General features: G+C 54.4%; 1 protein-coding gene across 2 annotated transcripts in view; it reads left to right on the top strand.

Annotated features, from left to right (window-relative positions):
- The window catches only part of LOC116950890 (electrogenic sodium bicarbonate cotransporter 1-like), a 65,628-nt gene that overhangs the window by 11,871 nt on the left and 36,182 nt on the right, over positions 1 to 17,575 (top strand). For both annotated transcript variants that reach the window (XM_032969036.2, XM_032969035.2), the window contains exons 2-4: positions 8,931 to 9,069; positions 11,700 to 11,860; positions 12,482 to 12,634. In XM_032969036.2, the coding sequence (XP_032824927.2) occupies positions 8,931 to 9,069; positions 11,700 to 11,860; positions 12,482 to 12,634 (453 nt within the window). The remainder of the gene's footprint in view (positions 1 to 8,930; positions 9,070 to 11,699; positions 11,861 to 12,481; positions 12,635 to 17,575) is intronic.

The raw sequence follows: 17,575 nt of genomic DNA, 5'->3' as shown, positions 1-17,575 counted from the left end.
TTGGCGTCACTTAATCACTGTCACCGAACACACAACAGCTCTGCTGTTCACACTATGGCCTTGTTATGTTCGCGTAAATCTCGCCCTTTATTGGATGTTCCCAAAACGTGGCCTGCGTGGCGAAAATCGGCCGTGGCGCTTAGTCCACTGCTGGGGCCTGCGGGGGGAGGGGGGGGGGTCGATGCATAAATCAAGTTTGCGTGCCTCCGTGTGGCCACATAAATTATGTGCTCGACAAACAACACCTTAATCATAGCATCGCGATTGTGTGATGATTTTGATTTAGGTAATAGACTCATCGCACGATTGACATTCTCAATTAAATGCTGTTGTTAGAATCATGAGCTGTTTTTTTGTTGTTTTAACGTTGACGAGGATCACAGTTTGAAGCTGACATTCGATGCAGCCCCCAATTTTTTCGCTCACGAATCCGAGGCCTCTTTGAGCTACTTGAGGCCCTACGCATTTGCTAGTTTGTTTATTCCCTGCACCACCGCTGACTAAAACCCCCTGCTCAGCACAGTGTTCTTCATTGCAAGGCCCACGGGCCACTGGCGAGCCCCTGGTGACCTGTCAGTGCGGCCCCTGACGTGGGGCCCCCGACAACACACAACACGTAACAATACCCCCCCCCCCCCCCCATCATCATCGTCGTGCTGCTGTCAAACCCCCAATGGTTTCAAATGGTGTGGCGGCCCTCACACTGATGATGTCTTGTCGCCCCTAGCAGTGGAGTGACTCTAACTGTGTGGAGCTTTGAGTGTTCTCTCCTCAATGAGAGTGGGGGTGTTCCCCTGTCTCTCCAGTTTCCTCCCACACTTGAAATGGAATTGCATAAAATATCCCAACGCTGGACCCTCTTTTGACAAAAATAAACCTTGAAACGTTCTCGGCTAAAGAGCATTATCATATTAATATTGTTGTCATTTAGACAGCTCTTGCGTCTGGAGTTTGTATTTAATTTTTTTAACCTTGGCATGCTTTGGAAACCGTCGGACCAACGTTGGGCCAACGTTCCTTGTTTGCTGGGTCTCCAGTGATCATGCAACGTTGGGCCAACGTTGATATGTAGCTAGAACCGAGGGACCAAAGTTGACCCAAATTTGGCCCAACTTTCCAGTGAACATTGCACTTTTAGCCAACGTTAGTTGAGAGATGTGAAGTCTACTGTGGTGGCGAAATGTTAATTACCTCGCCTGGCATGCAGGAGGTTATTGGTTCGATCCCGACCCTGACACATGCTGCTGTATATTTGGAGTTTGCGTGTCTCTCTCATCATCATCACAGTGGCTATGAGATGTTAACTACCTCGCCTGGTATGCAGGAGGTTATTGGTTCGATGCCGACCCTGACACCTGCTGCTGTATATTTGGAGTTTGCGTGTCTCTCTCATCATCATCACAGTGGCTATGAGATGTTAACTACCTCGCCTGGTATGCAGGAGGTTATTGGTTCGATCCCGACCCTGACGCCTGCTGCTGTATATTTGGAGTTTGCGTGTCTCTCTCATCATCATCATCATCACAGTGGCTATGAGATGTTAACTACCTCGCCTGGTATGCAGGAGGTTATTGGTTCGATCCCGACCCTGACACCTGCTGCTGTATATTTGGAGTTTGCGTGTCTCTCTCATCATCATCACAGTGGCTATGAGATGTTAACTACCTCGCCTGGTATGCAGGAGGTTATTGGTTCGATCCCGACCCTGACGCCTGCTGCTGTATATTTGGAGTTTGCGTGTCTCTCTCATCATCATCACAGTGGCTATGAGATGTTAACTACCTCGCCTGGTATGCAGGGGGTTATTGGTTCGATCCCGACCCTGACACCTGCTGCTGTATATTTTGAGCTTGCACGTTTCTCTCTCCCCGTGGTGACGTGGATTTTTATCCGGGTCCTCCGGTTTTTCCATCCGCATTTAAAATCAACATCACGCGTTTCGCGCATCTGACTGCTATACATTCGCACATGACACGCCACTTTGTCGCTTCTGAAAGAAAAAAAAGAACTGTATAGTTCTGTGGGGCCTTGCCTTGTAAAGTAAAAAAAAAACTTTAGTTGAGTGTAACGTGCACTGAGAAGAAGGTTCAAGGAGGTGGGAGTTGGTGGGAAGGTCACCCACCCACTCGGCGGTGCACAAGACGTGCGCACGTGCGCCCTGTGGAGTCACAGGGATCGAATCACGGCCCTCGGCAGTCAGTGGGCGGCGGCTCGTAACAGGGCCATTAAGGCTTCTTGCGCAGGCTCGCGGAACTTTGTTTACTCAGCAGTTCATTAGTATGCGGCGTGGCGTGCTCGCCGCGCTAACGGAACCAATACCGGCCACTTAAGGACCCCGTTAAGTGGGTGTAATTGCCAGGTATTTACAACCAACGAGCGCTATTTGGATTTTTTAAAGTTGTTTTAGTACTCGAGGGCTATATAGTTGAGGTGCCGCTTGAGTTAAAGGATCTTGAGGTGGGGGGGGGAGTTTAGGGGTCACAGTGCGAATGCCGTAAAGTCGAGCAATGCCCAGCCCGGTTGAGTCGTCAAGGTCAGAGCGGGACCCCAGCCATGCGCTGGCCAATGAGGTTCAATGTCAGGCTAAGATATGAGCTGAACGTTGGCAACACACGTGAAGCAACGTTGTTGTCCCCCCCCCCTCCCCGATAATAGACGTTGCACAAACTTTCCCGGTAGGGTCGTGGCCACCGTAGGTGACTGGAGGTCGCGATTCTCGTGCCGCATGAGCAACGAGAGAGCGGTTCGACACGGGAATCGGGCTAAGGAGCAGAGGCAGCAGACCGGGCGGAGGAGACCGGGGGTGAAATGGAAGGATGTGGCCCAATGAGATATGGACTGAGATATGGGGACAGTCGTGGATGTGATGTTAGAGAGAGAGAGATCACGTGTAGAGAGAGAGAGAGAAACATGAGAAGCCACTCCTTGCAAATAGGGAGTTTTGGCTTTGAAGATGTAAGCCTGTGGGTATCTATGTAAGTTTCTGCACCACGCAGCTGGTATGTGAATCTACAGGTCTATATGTAAGTCTGTGGGTCTCTATGTAAGTTTCTGCACCACGCAGCTGGTATGTGAATCTACAGGTCTATATGTAAGTCTGTGGGTCTCTATGTAAGTTTCTGCACCACGCAGCTGGTATGTGAATCTACAGGTCTATATGTAAGTCTCGGGGTCTCTATGTAAGTCTATGGGTCTCTATGTAAGTCTCTGCATCACGCAGCTGGTATGCCTGACCAGACTGTAGGGGCAAGTGCTGTTAGCAAAGTAGCAGTACCTATGAAGGCCGGCACGGGACACGAAGGGGGTGGGTAGCCAACGCCACGCCCGGCCGCCTTTGTCTCCCCAGTGGCGATGTTTACTACACACCGCACCAGGGTACTCTTGACGCCGAGGACCGGTTCAGAGAATCGTCACCGATTGTTGGCCGGGCGAGCGAGCCACTACACTCTCGCTCCCCCCGCACTCGCACGCGCGCGGGGTTCGGACACGCGCCGTGTTGATCCGGCGGCGGGCGGCTTGTGTCGGCGTCGGGGTGATCTTGGTCCGCGTAAAACCACGAGCCGCTTGGACGAGAGGCGAATGGGAGCGTGACGCGTAGCCTCTGCCGCGGCAGAAAAAGAACGTCGTAGAAGGTGGTGAGGTCACGCGAGACCCCCCCTCCTCCTCGCCCCCCCTCCCTCCTCGCCCCCCCCTCCTCGCCCCCCCCTCCCTCCTCGCCCCCCCCCCCCTCCTCGCCCCCCCTCCCTCCTCGCCCCCCCTCCCTCCTCGCCCCCCCCTCCCTCCTCGCCCCCCCTCCCTCCTCGCCCCCCCTCTCTCCTCGCCCCCCTCTCTCCCTCCCTCCTCGCCCCCCCTCTCTCCCTCGTTGCCCCCCCTCCCTCCTCGCCCCCCTCTCTCCCTCTCTCCTCGCCCCCCCTCCCTCCTCGCCCCCCCTCTCTCCCTCGTTGCCCCCCTCTCTCCCTCCTCGCCCCCCCTCCCTCCTCGCCCCCCTCTCCCTCCTCGCCCCCCCTCTCTCTTCGCCCCCCCTCCCTCCTCCCCCTCCCCTCTCCTCGCCCCCCTCCCTCCCCCCACCTGGGCACGAGTGGAACGCTAATCGCAGGTGGAGTGCGCTCGCACCCTGTGAAAGCCGTCAGCGGTTTAGACGAGAATGGTGATGGCTCTCGCTCGGGCCTGGACTGCACCCAGCTGGAGGTGACCGGCGCCTCGACAGCCACCGCCCGGGCGCTCGCTCGTCCGCTCGTCCGCTCGTCCGCGTCGTCACCCGCCGCGGCCTCCGTCCACCCGACCACCCCTCGTCGCTCCCTAGCCAATGACCCCACAGCAGCCGCCGTTCGCCACCGCGTGACGGCGACGTCTCCCCCACGGCGCCTGTGCCAGGCCAGGTGCACTTTTGTGGGCCACGCGATAAGTGCCGCGGGGCTCGCTGACGGGAGGTCACCGGGGCCAAGAGAGCCGGGCGCCACTTGGGGGGGGGTTGACTGACCGAGATGACCGGAGCAGATGCGTCGACCTGTTGCGGTGCCCCCCCCCCTCCTCTCGTCTCGAGCTCCACCATCTGGACGCGCAGTGGGGTCCTCACCGCCCCCCCCCCCCCCACCAAGGCACGCTCGTGGTTGTTCACGCTGCGTATCGGCGCATTTTGTCCTGCTCGCTATCCATGCTGCAGCCTGTGCCCCCCCCCCCAACACCACCCCAAACCCCCCCCCAACACCTCCCTGTCCACGGGGGGGGTCGACTAAGATGTTGTGAACCCGTGACTTCCATCCTCACATCAGTGGTGATTTTTTTTTTATATAAACGCTCAAACTCTACCGTCATCGAGGCTTAAGTGGCTCAATCTTAGCCGGAGCTGTACGGGGCTGAGCTCTGGAAAATAACCCCCCCCCGCCTTGATTCTCCCGCCGCCTACCACTCTCAAAGTAACTACTAGACTATTATACACTACAACACTATACACTACTATACACTACTACACTATACACTACTATACACTACTACACTATACACTACCATAAACTACTACACTATACACTACTACACTATACACTACCATAAACTACTACACTATACACTACTACACTATACACTACTACACTATACACTACCATAAACTACTACACTATACACTACTACACTATACACTACCATAAACTACTACACTATACACTACTACACTATACACTACTACACTATACACTACGACACAATACACTACTATTCACTACACTATACACTACTACACTATACACTACTACACTTTACACTACCATAAACTACTACACTATACACTACTATTCACTACACTATACACTACTACACTATACACTACCATAAACTACTACACTACACACTACTACACTATACACTACTATACACTATACACTACTAGACTCTAGCTCTTCCTGTGAAATTCCCAGACGTTCCAAGACCAGCCGTGCGACAGAGTCCTGCCAGCAGCGTGTCCTGAGCCGGCCCAGGGATCTAAATAACCACGATTCTGAAATAAATAAAGATTCTTATCACCGTCATCACCATCATCACCACCACCACCACTAGTCCCATCCTCTCTCGTACTCTGCAGGCCCCGTGTCATGCCACGGAAGTCGTCTGCTAACGAGTGTGTCGGGTGTCCAGAGGCTGGCCCCAGTGTGCACGTGCTCCAGCAGCCTCTTCGGGAGCTCTCAGGCGGTAATCGTCGTTGTAATTTAGTGGAGGCAGTAAACAAAAACAGAGAACGGGGAGTTCAAGCTGAAGGTACTAACAGCCCCCCGTGCGGTCCCTGTAACCGCAGCTCGTTCGCCTAAACGTCCGGCCGTTACTGCTCCTCCATGCGTTGCGGCATAAGCGAGCATTATAGTGTCCGTAAGACTTCGTTAAAGGGTTACTTTGCATTTTATAGCCTTTATCGGCGGGGCGACGGAGGGGGAATTGCAACTCGTTGTTTTACATAGCTGGGCGTGTAACTCATTCTACACAGCTCCCCCCCCCACCCCAATAAAATCTCAAGGCTTGGAGTCAAAGGGCAGAGAAGCCCTGTCACAGATGAGCCGCTGCGCTGACTTTGACTGCTGTTGGGGATCTCCTACCCAGTTTTTTTTTCTCCACTGGCTCACCCCAGCCGAGCCACTACGTTCGCCCTCACGGTACGGGGGGTAGTGGTGGGGGGTGGGGGGGGGGGTGAGCGGGGGGGGGGGGCAGTTTCCACTGGCTCACAATGTCGTGTCGGGCCGAAACCAAACCGCGCCTCGCTGGCCTCACGAGACACGGGGGCCAAGCAGGGCCAGGGCTAATGGCGCGTTCGGTGCATGTTCAGAGTGCCGAGCCGAAACCAAACCGCGCCTCGCTGGCCTCACGAGACACGGGGGCCAAGCAGGGCCAGGGCTAATGGCGCGTTCGGTGCATGTTCAGCGTGCCGGGCCGAAACCAAACCGCGCCTCGCTGGCCTCACGAGACACGGGGGCCAAGCAGGGCCAGGGCTAATGGCGCGTTCGGTGCATGTTCAGCGTGCCGGGCCGAAACCAAACCGCGCCTCGCTGGCCTCACGAGACACGGGGGCCAAGCAGGGCCAGGGCATGTTCAGCACAGCTACGAGGGCACGGAGCCGCCGACGCGGCGGTGTCATCCGCACGCGTCTCGTCACGTTCGTTGAGGGTGTGACGTCGGCAGGCACGGCTCTGCAGCGGGAAAGCAAAGAGCCGCGCCGGACTGGCTCGGCCAAGGCCTCCCGAGCGACCGCTCGGATGTTGCTCGTGGAAGACAAAGTGATTTTGCCCGGCTCGTTGCTTTGCTTGCGATTCATGGCCGTCGCTCGGATTCCCCCGTCAGCTGTCACGCGACGTACATTGGCCCTCCCGCCGCCGAGCAGATAGAGAACGGGGGGGCCTCGGTGTTGTCACGGTTACGCACAAAGGTTGTTTGTGCTCTCAGTCAAGACCGAAAAGAGACGCAAAAAAACTCCCCCCGCGACGAGACGACTCTAGGAATGTGATGAGCTATCATGTTCGGTTATTTGCAATTACTCAGGTTTTGTGTTTTTTCAAACTTGGAGCGTTGTGGTGAATTCGATTTCTTGATTGTTCCTTGCCAGTAGATCTCTTTATAACTCATCAGTGCTGCATACACACATACCAAGATTGCGTCTGATCACAATTCCGTCCTGTAGATTTGTTAATTGTGGGTGTATTTTGTACACTGGTAAAATACCTTACATCAAAAGTACCCTTTTAGAGAGAGAGAGATCATTTTACATCCCGTGACAACACATTAAAGGGGATGGCTTTTCTAGAGGTTATTACATCGAGATACGCATCTCGACACGGATGTCTGAGATCACTTCGTCGAGATGGATACATTTCTGAGATGGTTGTGCATCTCTACAACAGCTATCTGCGACAGCTGTTAACAGCAGCAGCAGCAGTCGTATCTCCATCCACACTTAATTAGCAGTACTAATTTGCAAAAAAAAAGATATACAATCTCGCATGCTTGGTGAATTTTATTTACCGCGTGCTGCGGATTATTGCGGTTGTTATTTCTCTTGTTTTATTAAGCAAAAGTTGTGAGTCCGTATTGCCAATCGTAGGTGTGCGTGCGTGCATGACACACACACAGTGTAACACAGAGAGCGTAACACACACACGCACAGAGTGACACACACACGCAGCGTTTAGACTTGCATACCTTTATTGTCAGCCACCAGTTTTTATTTTGGGCGGGGGAAGGTAGCGTCTTTACTTTCAGGAGCGTTTCATAATCCGGAGAATCCGCTCCGAGAAGATCGTCACGCTGCGACCCAGTCGATAATATAATCGGCCCTCTTGCTCATCAATGCGAGTGGACTGTATTCCTTCAAGCGTCCAGGTTATATCGTTTTTTTGTGTTGTTTAATATTTACACAACGCGTTTTTCCAGGAGACGTAACAACATCTGGTTGACGGGGGGCGGCGAAGAGTCAGTGCTCGCATGGCAATTGTCAAATCATACTTTATAAATCACACCAAGTGCCCATTGAGATTAAGACCAATTATCAAGGCGGATAAGGTTGGCCGAAAGGCAGGGATATAATCGGTGCTATTTATAGCTAATGAATTGGGGGCCTATAGGAGGAGTGACCGGTCTCTCTGCAGTGGTGAAAGGTGGCGTAAGTTAATGATTGTCCAGGTAAGCCTGGTGCTGTGTACGCAGCGTCATGGGCCATATAAACTGCGGCTTAAAAAGGGGCAGCCGCTAAAACAGCTGGGGGCTGAATCGAGCGGAGCGCGACGCGGGGGGAAGACTGCGCCTCGAACTCAAATCACAGCTGGCGGCTCCGCACACCTGACAGCAACATTTTTTTATATATATATAAACCATTTATTTCCGTTGCACTTTAACAACAAAAGAAAAAGGCTCTTTTTGTTGTTGTTTTTGTTGCAAAGACCAGGTTTTTCTCACCACCATCACCCCCACCACCTCGTACGCAGGTGTTTTGCTCAAAAATTAAGATAATTAATTACGAATGTTGCCGTCACTGTCGAACGTGTCTGTCCCGTGACTCATTAGCCAGTTGGTTCAAAACGTTGCACCATCACGGCTGACAAGAAGGGGAGGCAGCAGACACCGAGCGATTTAGCCGAAGCGGTTTTGGTCATTCGCGTTATTGAGGAGGGTTGAGGGCACCGCTTCCAACGCGGTCTCACGCGGCCAGTTTCATCCGAGGTGCGGCCGGGCAGACCCTTGGAGAGGGCTCAGGGGGTGGGCGAGACACCAAATCTTCTCTCTTGAAACAAACAAGCAAACCCCAATGTCAGAGGTCAAAGTCCCGCTGGAGGATGTGGAGAAGCAGCAGCAGCAGGAGGAGGAGGGCAGCGGCGGCGGCTACGGGCGCGGGACGAGAGAGGAGGAGGAGGCGGCGACGAGGCCTCGCGTGAGCCGCAGCATCTTCGTGTCCACAGTGACCCCGGGGGTGGAGCGCGCCCGCCTCTTCCTAAGCGACGAGGGCGATGGAGCGCCCCCGCCGCAGCTCTTCACCGAGCTGGACGAGCTGCGCCCCAGCCACGACGGCCAGGACATGGAGTGGAAGGAGACGGCCAGGTGAGTGAAACTTCGCGGTGCGCCGCGGTTGAGGGAAATTTCTCGGTGCGCCGGGGTTGACGGCAACTTCTCGGTGCGCCGCGGTTGAGGGCAACTTCTCGGTGCGCCGCGGTTGAGGGCAACTTATCGGTGCGCCGGGGTTGAAGGCAACTTCTCGGTGCGCTGGGGTTGAGGGCAACTTCTCGGTGCGCTGGGGTTGAGGGCAACTTCTCGGTGCGCTGGGGTTGAGGGCAACTTCTCGGTGCGCCGGGGTTGAGGGCAACTTCTCGGTGCGCCGGGGTTGAAGGCAACTTCTCGGTGCGCCGGGGTTGAGGGCAACTTCTCGGTGCGCCGGGGTTGAGGGAAACTTCTCGGTGCGCCGCGGTTGAGGGCAACTCCCCGGCACACGCGAATCCAACCCCTCCTCCCCCCCTCCCCCCCCCCCACTTTGCACTGAAACCACGAAGTTCAAAATGTAACCCTTGGCGCCGATTTAAATGGATGTTATCTCATGAGGGATTCTCAATCAAGGTGGCACTGGGGCACAGAGGCTCATAAAGCGAGAGGGACTACAGGCACGGAGATTTGCTTCGGAACTTCAAATCCGCGCCCCCCCCCCCCCCCCAAAATACTTAAATTTTCATTCGCCCCACCGTCACTCCCGTTTATCGGTGTTTCTTCCGCAAAAAACCCCACACAAACGGTAGTTTTTAACTCTTTATTGTCGTGTCTGTGCCGCTTGTGTAGATTTTTTTTAGTTTGTTTTACCAAGCACTGATTTATTGACCCTTAATCCTTTCGACACCCCCAGTAAAATGCCACACGCCCGCCCCACCACCACCACCACCACCCCCACCCCTCCTCTCACTTCGCCCCGTGCTGAGCGAAGTTTATCCCCCGTCGAGATGTGCGAGAGAGAGAGAGAGAGGCGGGCGTTTCTCTCCGAACCGCGAGAGTCTCATCGGTCAAACGAGTGGGCGCGGAGTGACCCTCAAGTAAAAAAACAACAACAACAATATATAGCTTTGGCAGGCGCTGGCACGCGACGCGTTTCCTGCTTCTCGACCGCAACCAAACCAGCCGTGGGCTTCGGCTGGTGACGGCTCCAGCCAAAACACCGCCCGCGTGCGTGCGCGCGCGCGCGTGCGTGCGTGGTAGTCAACATCGTGGAGAGCGGTGGCGTAGCGGTTCCCGCTCACGGCCAACACCCAGCGAAGATTATCTGAACCGGTCCTGGGCCTCCCCTAGGTCGACTCGGCATCAAATGAGTACCTGGTGCGGTGTGTAAATATCGCCGCTGTGGGGGAGACAAAGGCGGCCGGGCGTGGTGCTGGCCGCCCACCCCCTCCGTGTACCGTTACCGGCCATCATAGGTGCTCGCTAACAGCACTTGCCCCCTACAGTCTGTTAAGGCTATACGGGGGATCTTTTATCTCTGTGGTCAACATCGCCACTTGCACCCCTTGCAAACTTCAAGTTTATTGATTTAACCCGTTCAGATCTCCAAAAGAGAGAGAGAGAGAGGAGACCAGGGTAGCAGGGTCAGTTTGCAAGTTTTGACCCAGGTCGTTAAAAGCAGACGCAAAACAAGAAAAAAGGTGACGAGAATAAGGCACGAGACGGCGACGTAGCAAGAGCATTGGCAGAGCTAAGGGCAAATGAAACCGATGGGGCCCTACCGAAGGAATGCAATCGTCTGGTGACGCTGTCGCCGTCTTGTCTCTTGCATCGTCCTCGTGTGGCTGCCTTTGACGACCCCACGCGGTAGCCCACAATGCAACGCGCCAGCAACATTTTAAGGAGAGAGAATAAAAGCACCCAGTAATTACTTTTAATATGGATTAGTTTAATTGGCAATAATAGTGTGTGTGTGTGCTGGGGGGCGGTTATCAGTGAAAGGGGTTGTCCGATAATATAATAAATAGCTGACTAATAGTCTGACTATTCATATGCTTAGCTGCAAAATGTTGATCCGGAAACAAATTTTACAATGACATTCTTATCTGGCCCCATGGTGTAAAGCGCGTGCTCCAACACGTATCTCTGTGGCCTATCGCTCATTAAATGTCTCCTTTAGCAGAATCAGAACATTTTTTTATCTTCGACTGTAGGAGGAATCCGATGAGCTATGAAGCTCTTTTTTTACAGATGTCCAGTCGCGGGACAGGTTAGCAATTAACGACGACAAACAGTCCACCACAACGATAAGAGTGTACATGCGTGGTTCAGATGTATTGTGACTCCCCCCCCCCACCACAATTAATTAACCCCTAACATTTGTTTATCTTTTGCATATTGACATACATAAATAAATATTACTTTTAAAATATACTTTGTAGAGAATTAAATGTGGGTCGCAAGACATCTGGACCGCCCTGTACAAAAGAGCAAATGTAAGCAAGTCATTAAAAACAAAGTACACAAGTAGAAATTGCATAAGCACATAAGTTCCTGCCGATGTGCGCGTGCACCACTGCCAACGCAGTCCCATCAAACAATCCCGACCCGACCACCCGAACGTGAAATTGTAGCTCGCTGCAATCTACATCGGCAGCCATACGACCAGAAGAAGAAGAATAAGACGACGGACATCTGATCATGATGATGATGATCATGACGACGAGGATGACGGTGATCATGTGACGTGCTAGGTGGGTGAAGTTCGAGGAGAAGGTGGAGGCGGGAGGCGAGCGATGGAGCAAGCCCCACGTGGCAACGCTGTCGCTGCACGCGCTCTTCGAGCTGCGCTCCTGCATCCAGGTCGGGGCCGTGCTGCTCGACCTGGAGGCGCTCACGCTGCCGCACATCGTGGGTGCGTGCCCCGCCTCTGCACTACCGCCGCTGCACACCGCTGCTGCACCACCATGCACTACCGCCGCTGCACTAGCTGCTGCACCACGATGCACTACCGCCACTCCGCTTCTGCACGACGCTGCACACCGCCTCTTCACGCAGCTGCACTGCACCACACAGCCTCTGCATCATTGCTTCACCCAGTCTCTGCATTACGCTGCACAGCCCCTACACGCCGCTGCATTCGCCCGCTGCACTCGCTGGATCTTTGTCTATTGTGCGAAAGGTAAAGCACGTGCGGTGTAGGGAGTGATGAGCGCGTGTGTGTGTGTGTGTGATCTTAGCGATAGTGCAGTGGTTAAACCAGCGACTCGAGTTCGATACCCTCTCACGGTCAATACCAGTGACGATTATTATCTGAACGGGTCTTGCGCCTCCCCTAGGTCGACTCAGCCTACAATGAGTACCTGGTGCGGTGTGTAACCATCGCCACTGGGCGTTGTGCTTGGCCACCCACCCACCTCGTGCGCCGTGCCGGCCTTCACAGGGCGCAACTCGCTAACAGCACCTGGCCCCAACAGTCTGTTGAGGCTGTACGGTGTCTTTGTGCTGTGTGTGTGTGTGCGTGTGCTGCGTGCAGACCTGATGATAGGAAGCCAAATCGCGAGCGGACAGCTGCGGAGCGAGCAGAGGGACAAGGTGACCCACGCGCTGCTGCGGCGACACCGCCACCAGACCAAGAAGTCCGGGCTGCGCTCCCTCGCGGACATTGGGAAGTCGGTCTCTGGCACGAGTGAGCTAAGCCCCACCGACGCATCTCTCACCCAACCCTCCCACCCCCCCCCCCCCCCCAGTAAACGTGCCAACGTTAGGTCAACGTTGGCACGCGGTTGGAAGCGTTGGACCCGACGTCGGCCCAACGTTCCGTATCTACTGGATCTCCGGCGTCGGGCGAACGTTCGCGTGCGGTTAGGGGTCATTCATTTAGTACGTACGCATTGAGGAGGGGGGGTGGTGGTTAACCCAAATTCGTACGCTTGCGTATGGGAGGTCTATTGACAATGTACGCATAGGAAAGGAGGGGGGGGGGGTGAAGCCACAATAATAATTTGTCTACATTGGCCTTCAAATGAGTTAAATAGTCCGGCGGTGGACTATCTGTTTGCTTAAACACGTTCATATTATTAATCCGTGATCGTTTTTGCGTGGATTAAATATCGGCCGTTCTATAGGATTCGGGGGAAGGGGGGGGGGGTGCGTCAGGTGTACGTACGCAGGTGGTTGGGTGGGGGTGTAAAAAGTTCGCGTGCGTACAGGGAGGGAGGGGTCAAGTTTTGACAGATTTCTGCGTACCTACTAAATGGATGGCCCCTTGGGACCGCTGAACCAAAGTTGGCCCAACGTTAGACCGGACGTTCCAGTAAACGTGGAACGTTGGGCTAATGTTGGTTGACGTTGGGATGGTACGTTGGGACTAACGTTAGTCCAACGTTGGGCTAACGTTGGGCTAACGTTGGCAGGCGCGCACCACGTACGCAACACAGCAGCACAGCCGCACCACTCGACAACAACAACAACAAGAGTGACGTACCCTCCGCCATCCGACACAGGCAAACAGATTGAATGTGCCTCGTGGTGCAAGACGTGCCAATCGATTAAAACGTTTCTTCATCAATCCGGTTTCGCCGAAAAGAGCAAGCAAAAAAGTAAGCAAAAGTATTCCAAAGCATTCCACGTTTCCACGTTTTGCTGACAATGACAACGAGCGCCGGTCATGGGGTCAGCCGGAGCTCTGACCTCGAGTGAATGGCCACGTGACTTAATTCACAAAAGAACGCGGATTGTGAATGAGATCATCGTCTCGTTGAAAGCTCGCGGAACGAAAATGAACAGCGGCAGGCAACTTCCATTCACACGGCGCCAGAAATCGCGCAGCCCCCGAAAAAAGTCTCGAAGCTTCGAAGGATCGGAAGAGTTCTAGGGGAGGGGGAGGAGAATGGGGGGGGGGAGTGAGGGGGAGGGGTGGGGGGAGGCTGTAGATGAGTGGGGTGTGAGTTCAAGAGGGCGGGTGAGGCTCTGCGGAGGAGTAAGTCGAGCGAAGAGGGCGAGTGGGTTTGTACGGACACCGGGGTCAAGGTCACTCCTCGGGGAGGCGGCGGAGGGTTGGGATTGGGGAGGGCGCCGCTCGTGCCCACGCGTGCCCCGTGCACGCCGAGTGGCTACGTGGTGGGCGCGCCCCGCACTGCACTCGCTCACAGAGTGCCTCGTGAGCAGTCCCCACGGGCAGTGGTTGGGGAGCGGAGCGAGTAGAGCGCGTGAGCCTGGGGGGTTGGTGGCTACCACCAGTGTCCACCACGGGCAGTGTCCACCACGGGCAGTGTCCACCACGGGCAGTGTCCACGCTGGACAGTGTCTACCCTGGGCAGTGTCCACCACGAGCAGTGTCTACCACGGGCAGTGTCTACCCAGGTCAGTGTCCACCACGAGCAGTGTCTACCACGAGCAGTGTCTACCACGGGGAGTGTCGACCACGGGCAGTGTCCACCACGGGCAGTGTCTACCCTGGTCAGTGTCCACCACGGGCAGTGTCCCACCCTGGACAGTGTCTACCCTGGTCATTGTCCACCACGGGCAGTGTCCACCACGGGCAGTGTCCACCATGGGCAGTGTCCACGCTGGGCAGTGTCCACCACGGGCAGTGTCCACCACGAGCCGTGTCCACCACGGGCAGTGTCCACCACGGGCAGTGTCTACCCTGGTCAGTGTCCACCACGGGCAGTGTCCACCACGAGCAGTGTCCATCACGGGCAGTGTCCACCACGGGCAGTGTCCCACCCTGGACAGTGTCCCCCACGGGCAGTGTCCACCCTGGGCAGTGTCCACCACGGGCAGTGTCCCACCATGTGCCGTGTCCACCACGAGCAGTGTCCAACACGGGCAGTGTCTACCACGAGCAGTGTCCACCACGAGCAGTGTCCACCACGGGCAGTGTCTACCCTGGTCAGTGTCTACCCTGGTCACTGTCCATCACGGGTAGTGTCTACTCTGGTCAGTGTCCACCACGGGCAGTATCCACCACGTGCAGTGTCCACCAAACGTACTGCGTTTCCCTTTTCCCCTCAATGACACCATTTTTCCCGTAATAAATACATAAATAAAAAAGCTATCACGATGACCTTATTATCATAGATATTTGTAATCTCGAGATAAGATTATTCGAGGAAATAATTGTAAGCAATTGGCACCCAGAGTGGTACCAATAACCCCTTTTTGGGGTTCAATTGATTTCGTGTTGTTACCCCTGGCTGGCAGACGTCGTGGCTTTCTGGTGGATATCCCGGGGTTTAATGATAAACAACGCCCACAAGAGCAGGCTGGTCACCTGCTGACCGTACTCCCACACACGGCTTAGCCATTACCACGTTTATAGTTAATCACCAGCGTGAGCCCCCGCCCCTCTGTAAAACTAAACTAAACTATTTTTTTTACTTTAGCGGGTGAGGCCCACTGAGCTACACGGCTCTTTTTCAGAAGCGATCTGGCTATCACGGATGATAGCGCAACGAAGTGGCTTATTCAATCGTGTGGGAATGCATAGCTGCCAATTTACTCTAAACGCGTGATGTTCATTGTAAATGTGGAGGGGAAACCCCGGAGGACCCGGAGAAAATCCACGTGACCACAGAGAGAGAGACGCGCAAAACTCCAAATATACAACAGGCGTCAGGGTCGGGACCGAACTCACAACCTGCTGTGTACCAGGCGAGGTAGTTCACATCTCACCACAGAGAGAGAGAGACACGCAAAACTCCAAATATGCAACAGGCGTCACGGTCGAGACCGAACTCACAACCTCCTGTATACCAGGCGAGGTAGTTCACATCTCACCACAGAGAGAGAGACACGCAAAACTCCAAATATACAACAGGCGTCAGGGTCGGGACCGAGCTCACAACTTCCTGTGTACCAGGCGAGGTAGTTCACATCTCACCACAGAGAGAGACACGCAAAACTCCAAATATGCAACAGGCGTCAGGGTCGGGATCGAACTCACAACCTGCTGTGTACCAGGCGAGGTTGTTAAAATCTCACCACCGTGGCACCCCTAATTTTGCTTACAGGAGAAAAGGCAACACCAACAAACGCCCCCTCCCCACCCCCCCTGCATAATTCAGATTAACTCAGATTGCATTTAAATGTACGTAACCGTGCTTCCCCCGCTTGGTGTACGTGCAATCGCCCGAGCCGTCCGCGTTCACGGATGCCGAAGAAATCACCACGAAAAGGCCGTAAACAAGACGTCGATGATCAGCCGGGCGTACAAACGGCGTGATGCAATTGCGGCCCTAAGCCACAATTTGCTCCAAGTCTCTCTCTCAATCGGCGTCGTGATACGGCACCGCCGTAAATGTTTATTACGATGCGCGTGCAGAGTAGATCGTCTCTAATGGGGGGGGGGGGGCGGGGGGGGGGTCGCTCTCGCGTTCACGCCAACAACGGGGGGATTCTCGTGGCAAAAGGCAAAGATCCACCGTGTAACCTTTACAGACTTTTGGGGGCAAGTGCTGTTTTGGGGCAAGCACCTACTATGAAGGCCGGCGCGTCGTCACACGAGGTGGTGGGTGACCAGCATCACGTCCGGCCGCCTTTGTCTCCCGAGTGGCGATGTTTACTACACACCGCGCCAGGTACTCATTTGAGTCTGAGTCGACTTAGGGGAGGGCTCAGGACCGGGTCAGATAATCGTCACTGCTGTTAGCCCTAAGCTGGGAATCGAACTCGGCTCGCCGGCTTCGTAGCGCAGCGCGCTCACCGCTACACAAACACAGCCCGGGTCACGGAGTTGTAAAGTGCGTGGGTAGACATGTACCAACACCCACACACCCACCCCCCGACTATCCCCCCTCCACGCCCAGCGAGGAGACGTGATGATCTGGGCCATGGCACGTGGTGATACAGGGATGGCGCGTGCCGCCACACTGACAAAATAACCCCCCCCCAAACCCACCCCCCAAACACCACCCCCCCACCGCCCCCCCAAACCCACCGCACACCCCCCAAACCCCACCCTTAACCCCCCCCCCCAAACCCACCCACACCCCTCCCCAACCCCACCCCACACCCCCCCAAGAAGTGGAATGAGCCAGAGGTGCGTTGGTGGACGCACCGCAAAACCCGCGCGCTGGGACCGGCGAAGTCGTTTTTCGAACCGATTTTGTCTTGGCGTGACGCTGCGATGGCGAGTGGAGCGCAAAGGACAGATACGAAACGCAACACATTCCTCAACAACAACAACGAAAACCCAAAGAATATTAATTCCTGCAGTCACGAAAGCTTTAAGTCAATAACAATCTCCAAAAAATAACAACAACAATGAATATTCTTAGTTCTTTCGGTAAAGTCACGTTAAAGGGAAACAAAAAAATAATAAATTATATATAAAACAATAAAAAATTCTCACGACGTTTCGACCATAACACAAACGGTCGTCTTCAGGTGTGTTGGTTTGCATAAATGTATTTTTAAACGGAGCATTTATTTATTTATTTATGGAAAAAAAACGTTAGCGCCACGCGCAGCGATTTGGCAGTTTACCCAGGACTAGTCCATCTATATTCTGAAAAGAGAAGGGGGGAGACGATTTTTTTATTATGTATGCTGTCTGAAAGCCACTGTAAGCGTGAACAATCAATTAAGACCTGAAATGGTTTATCAAATCTTATATATAATTTAT

Source organism: Petromyzon marinus, chromosome 41 (assembly GCF_048934315.1).
Source record: "Petromyzon marinus isolate PM22_M1 ecotype Great Lakes invasive population chromosome 41, UKy_Petmar_22M1.pri1.0, whole genome shotgun sequence".
Taxonomy (NCBI): domain Eukaryota; kingdom Metazoa; phylum Chordata; class Hyperoartia; order Petromyzontiformes; family Petromyzontidae; genus Petromyzon; species Petromyzon marinus.
The sequence above is the reverse complement of the archived record's forward strand: the minus strand, read 5'-3'. Positions and strand labels throughout refer to the sequence as shown.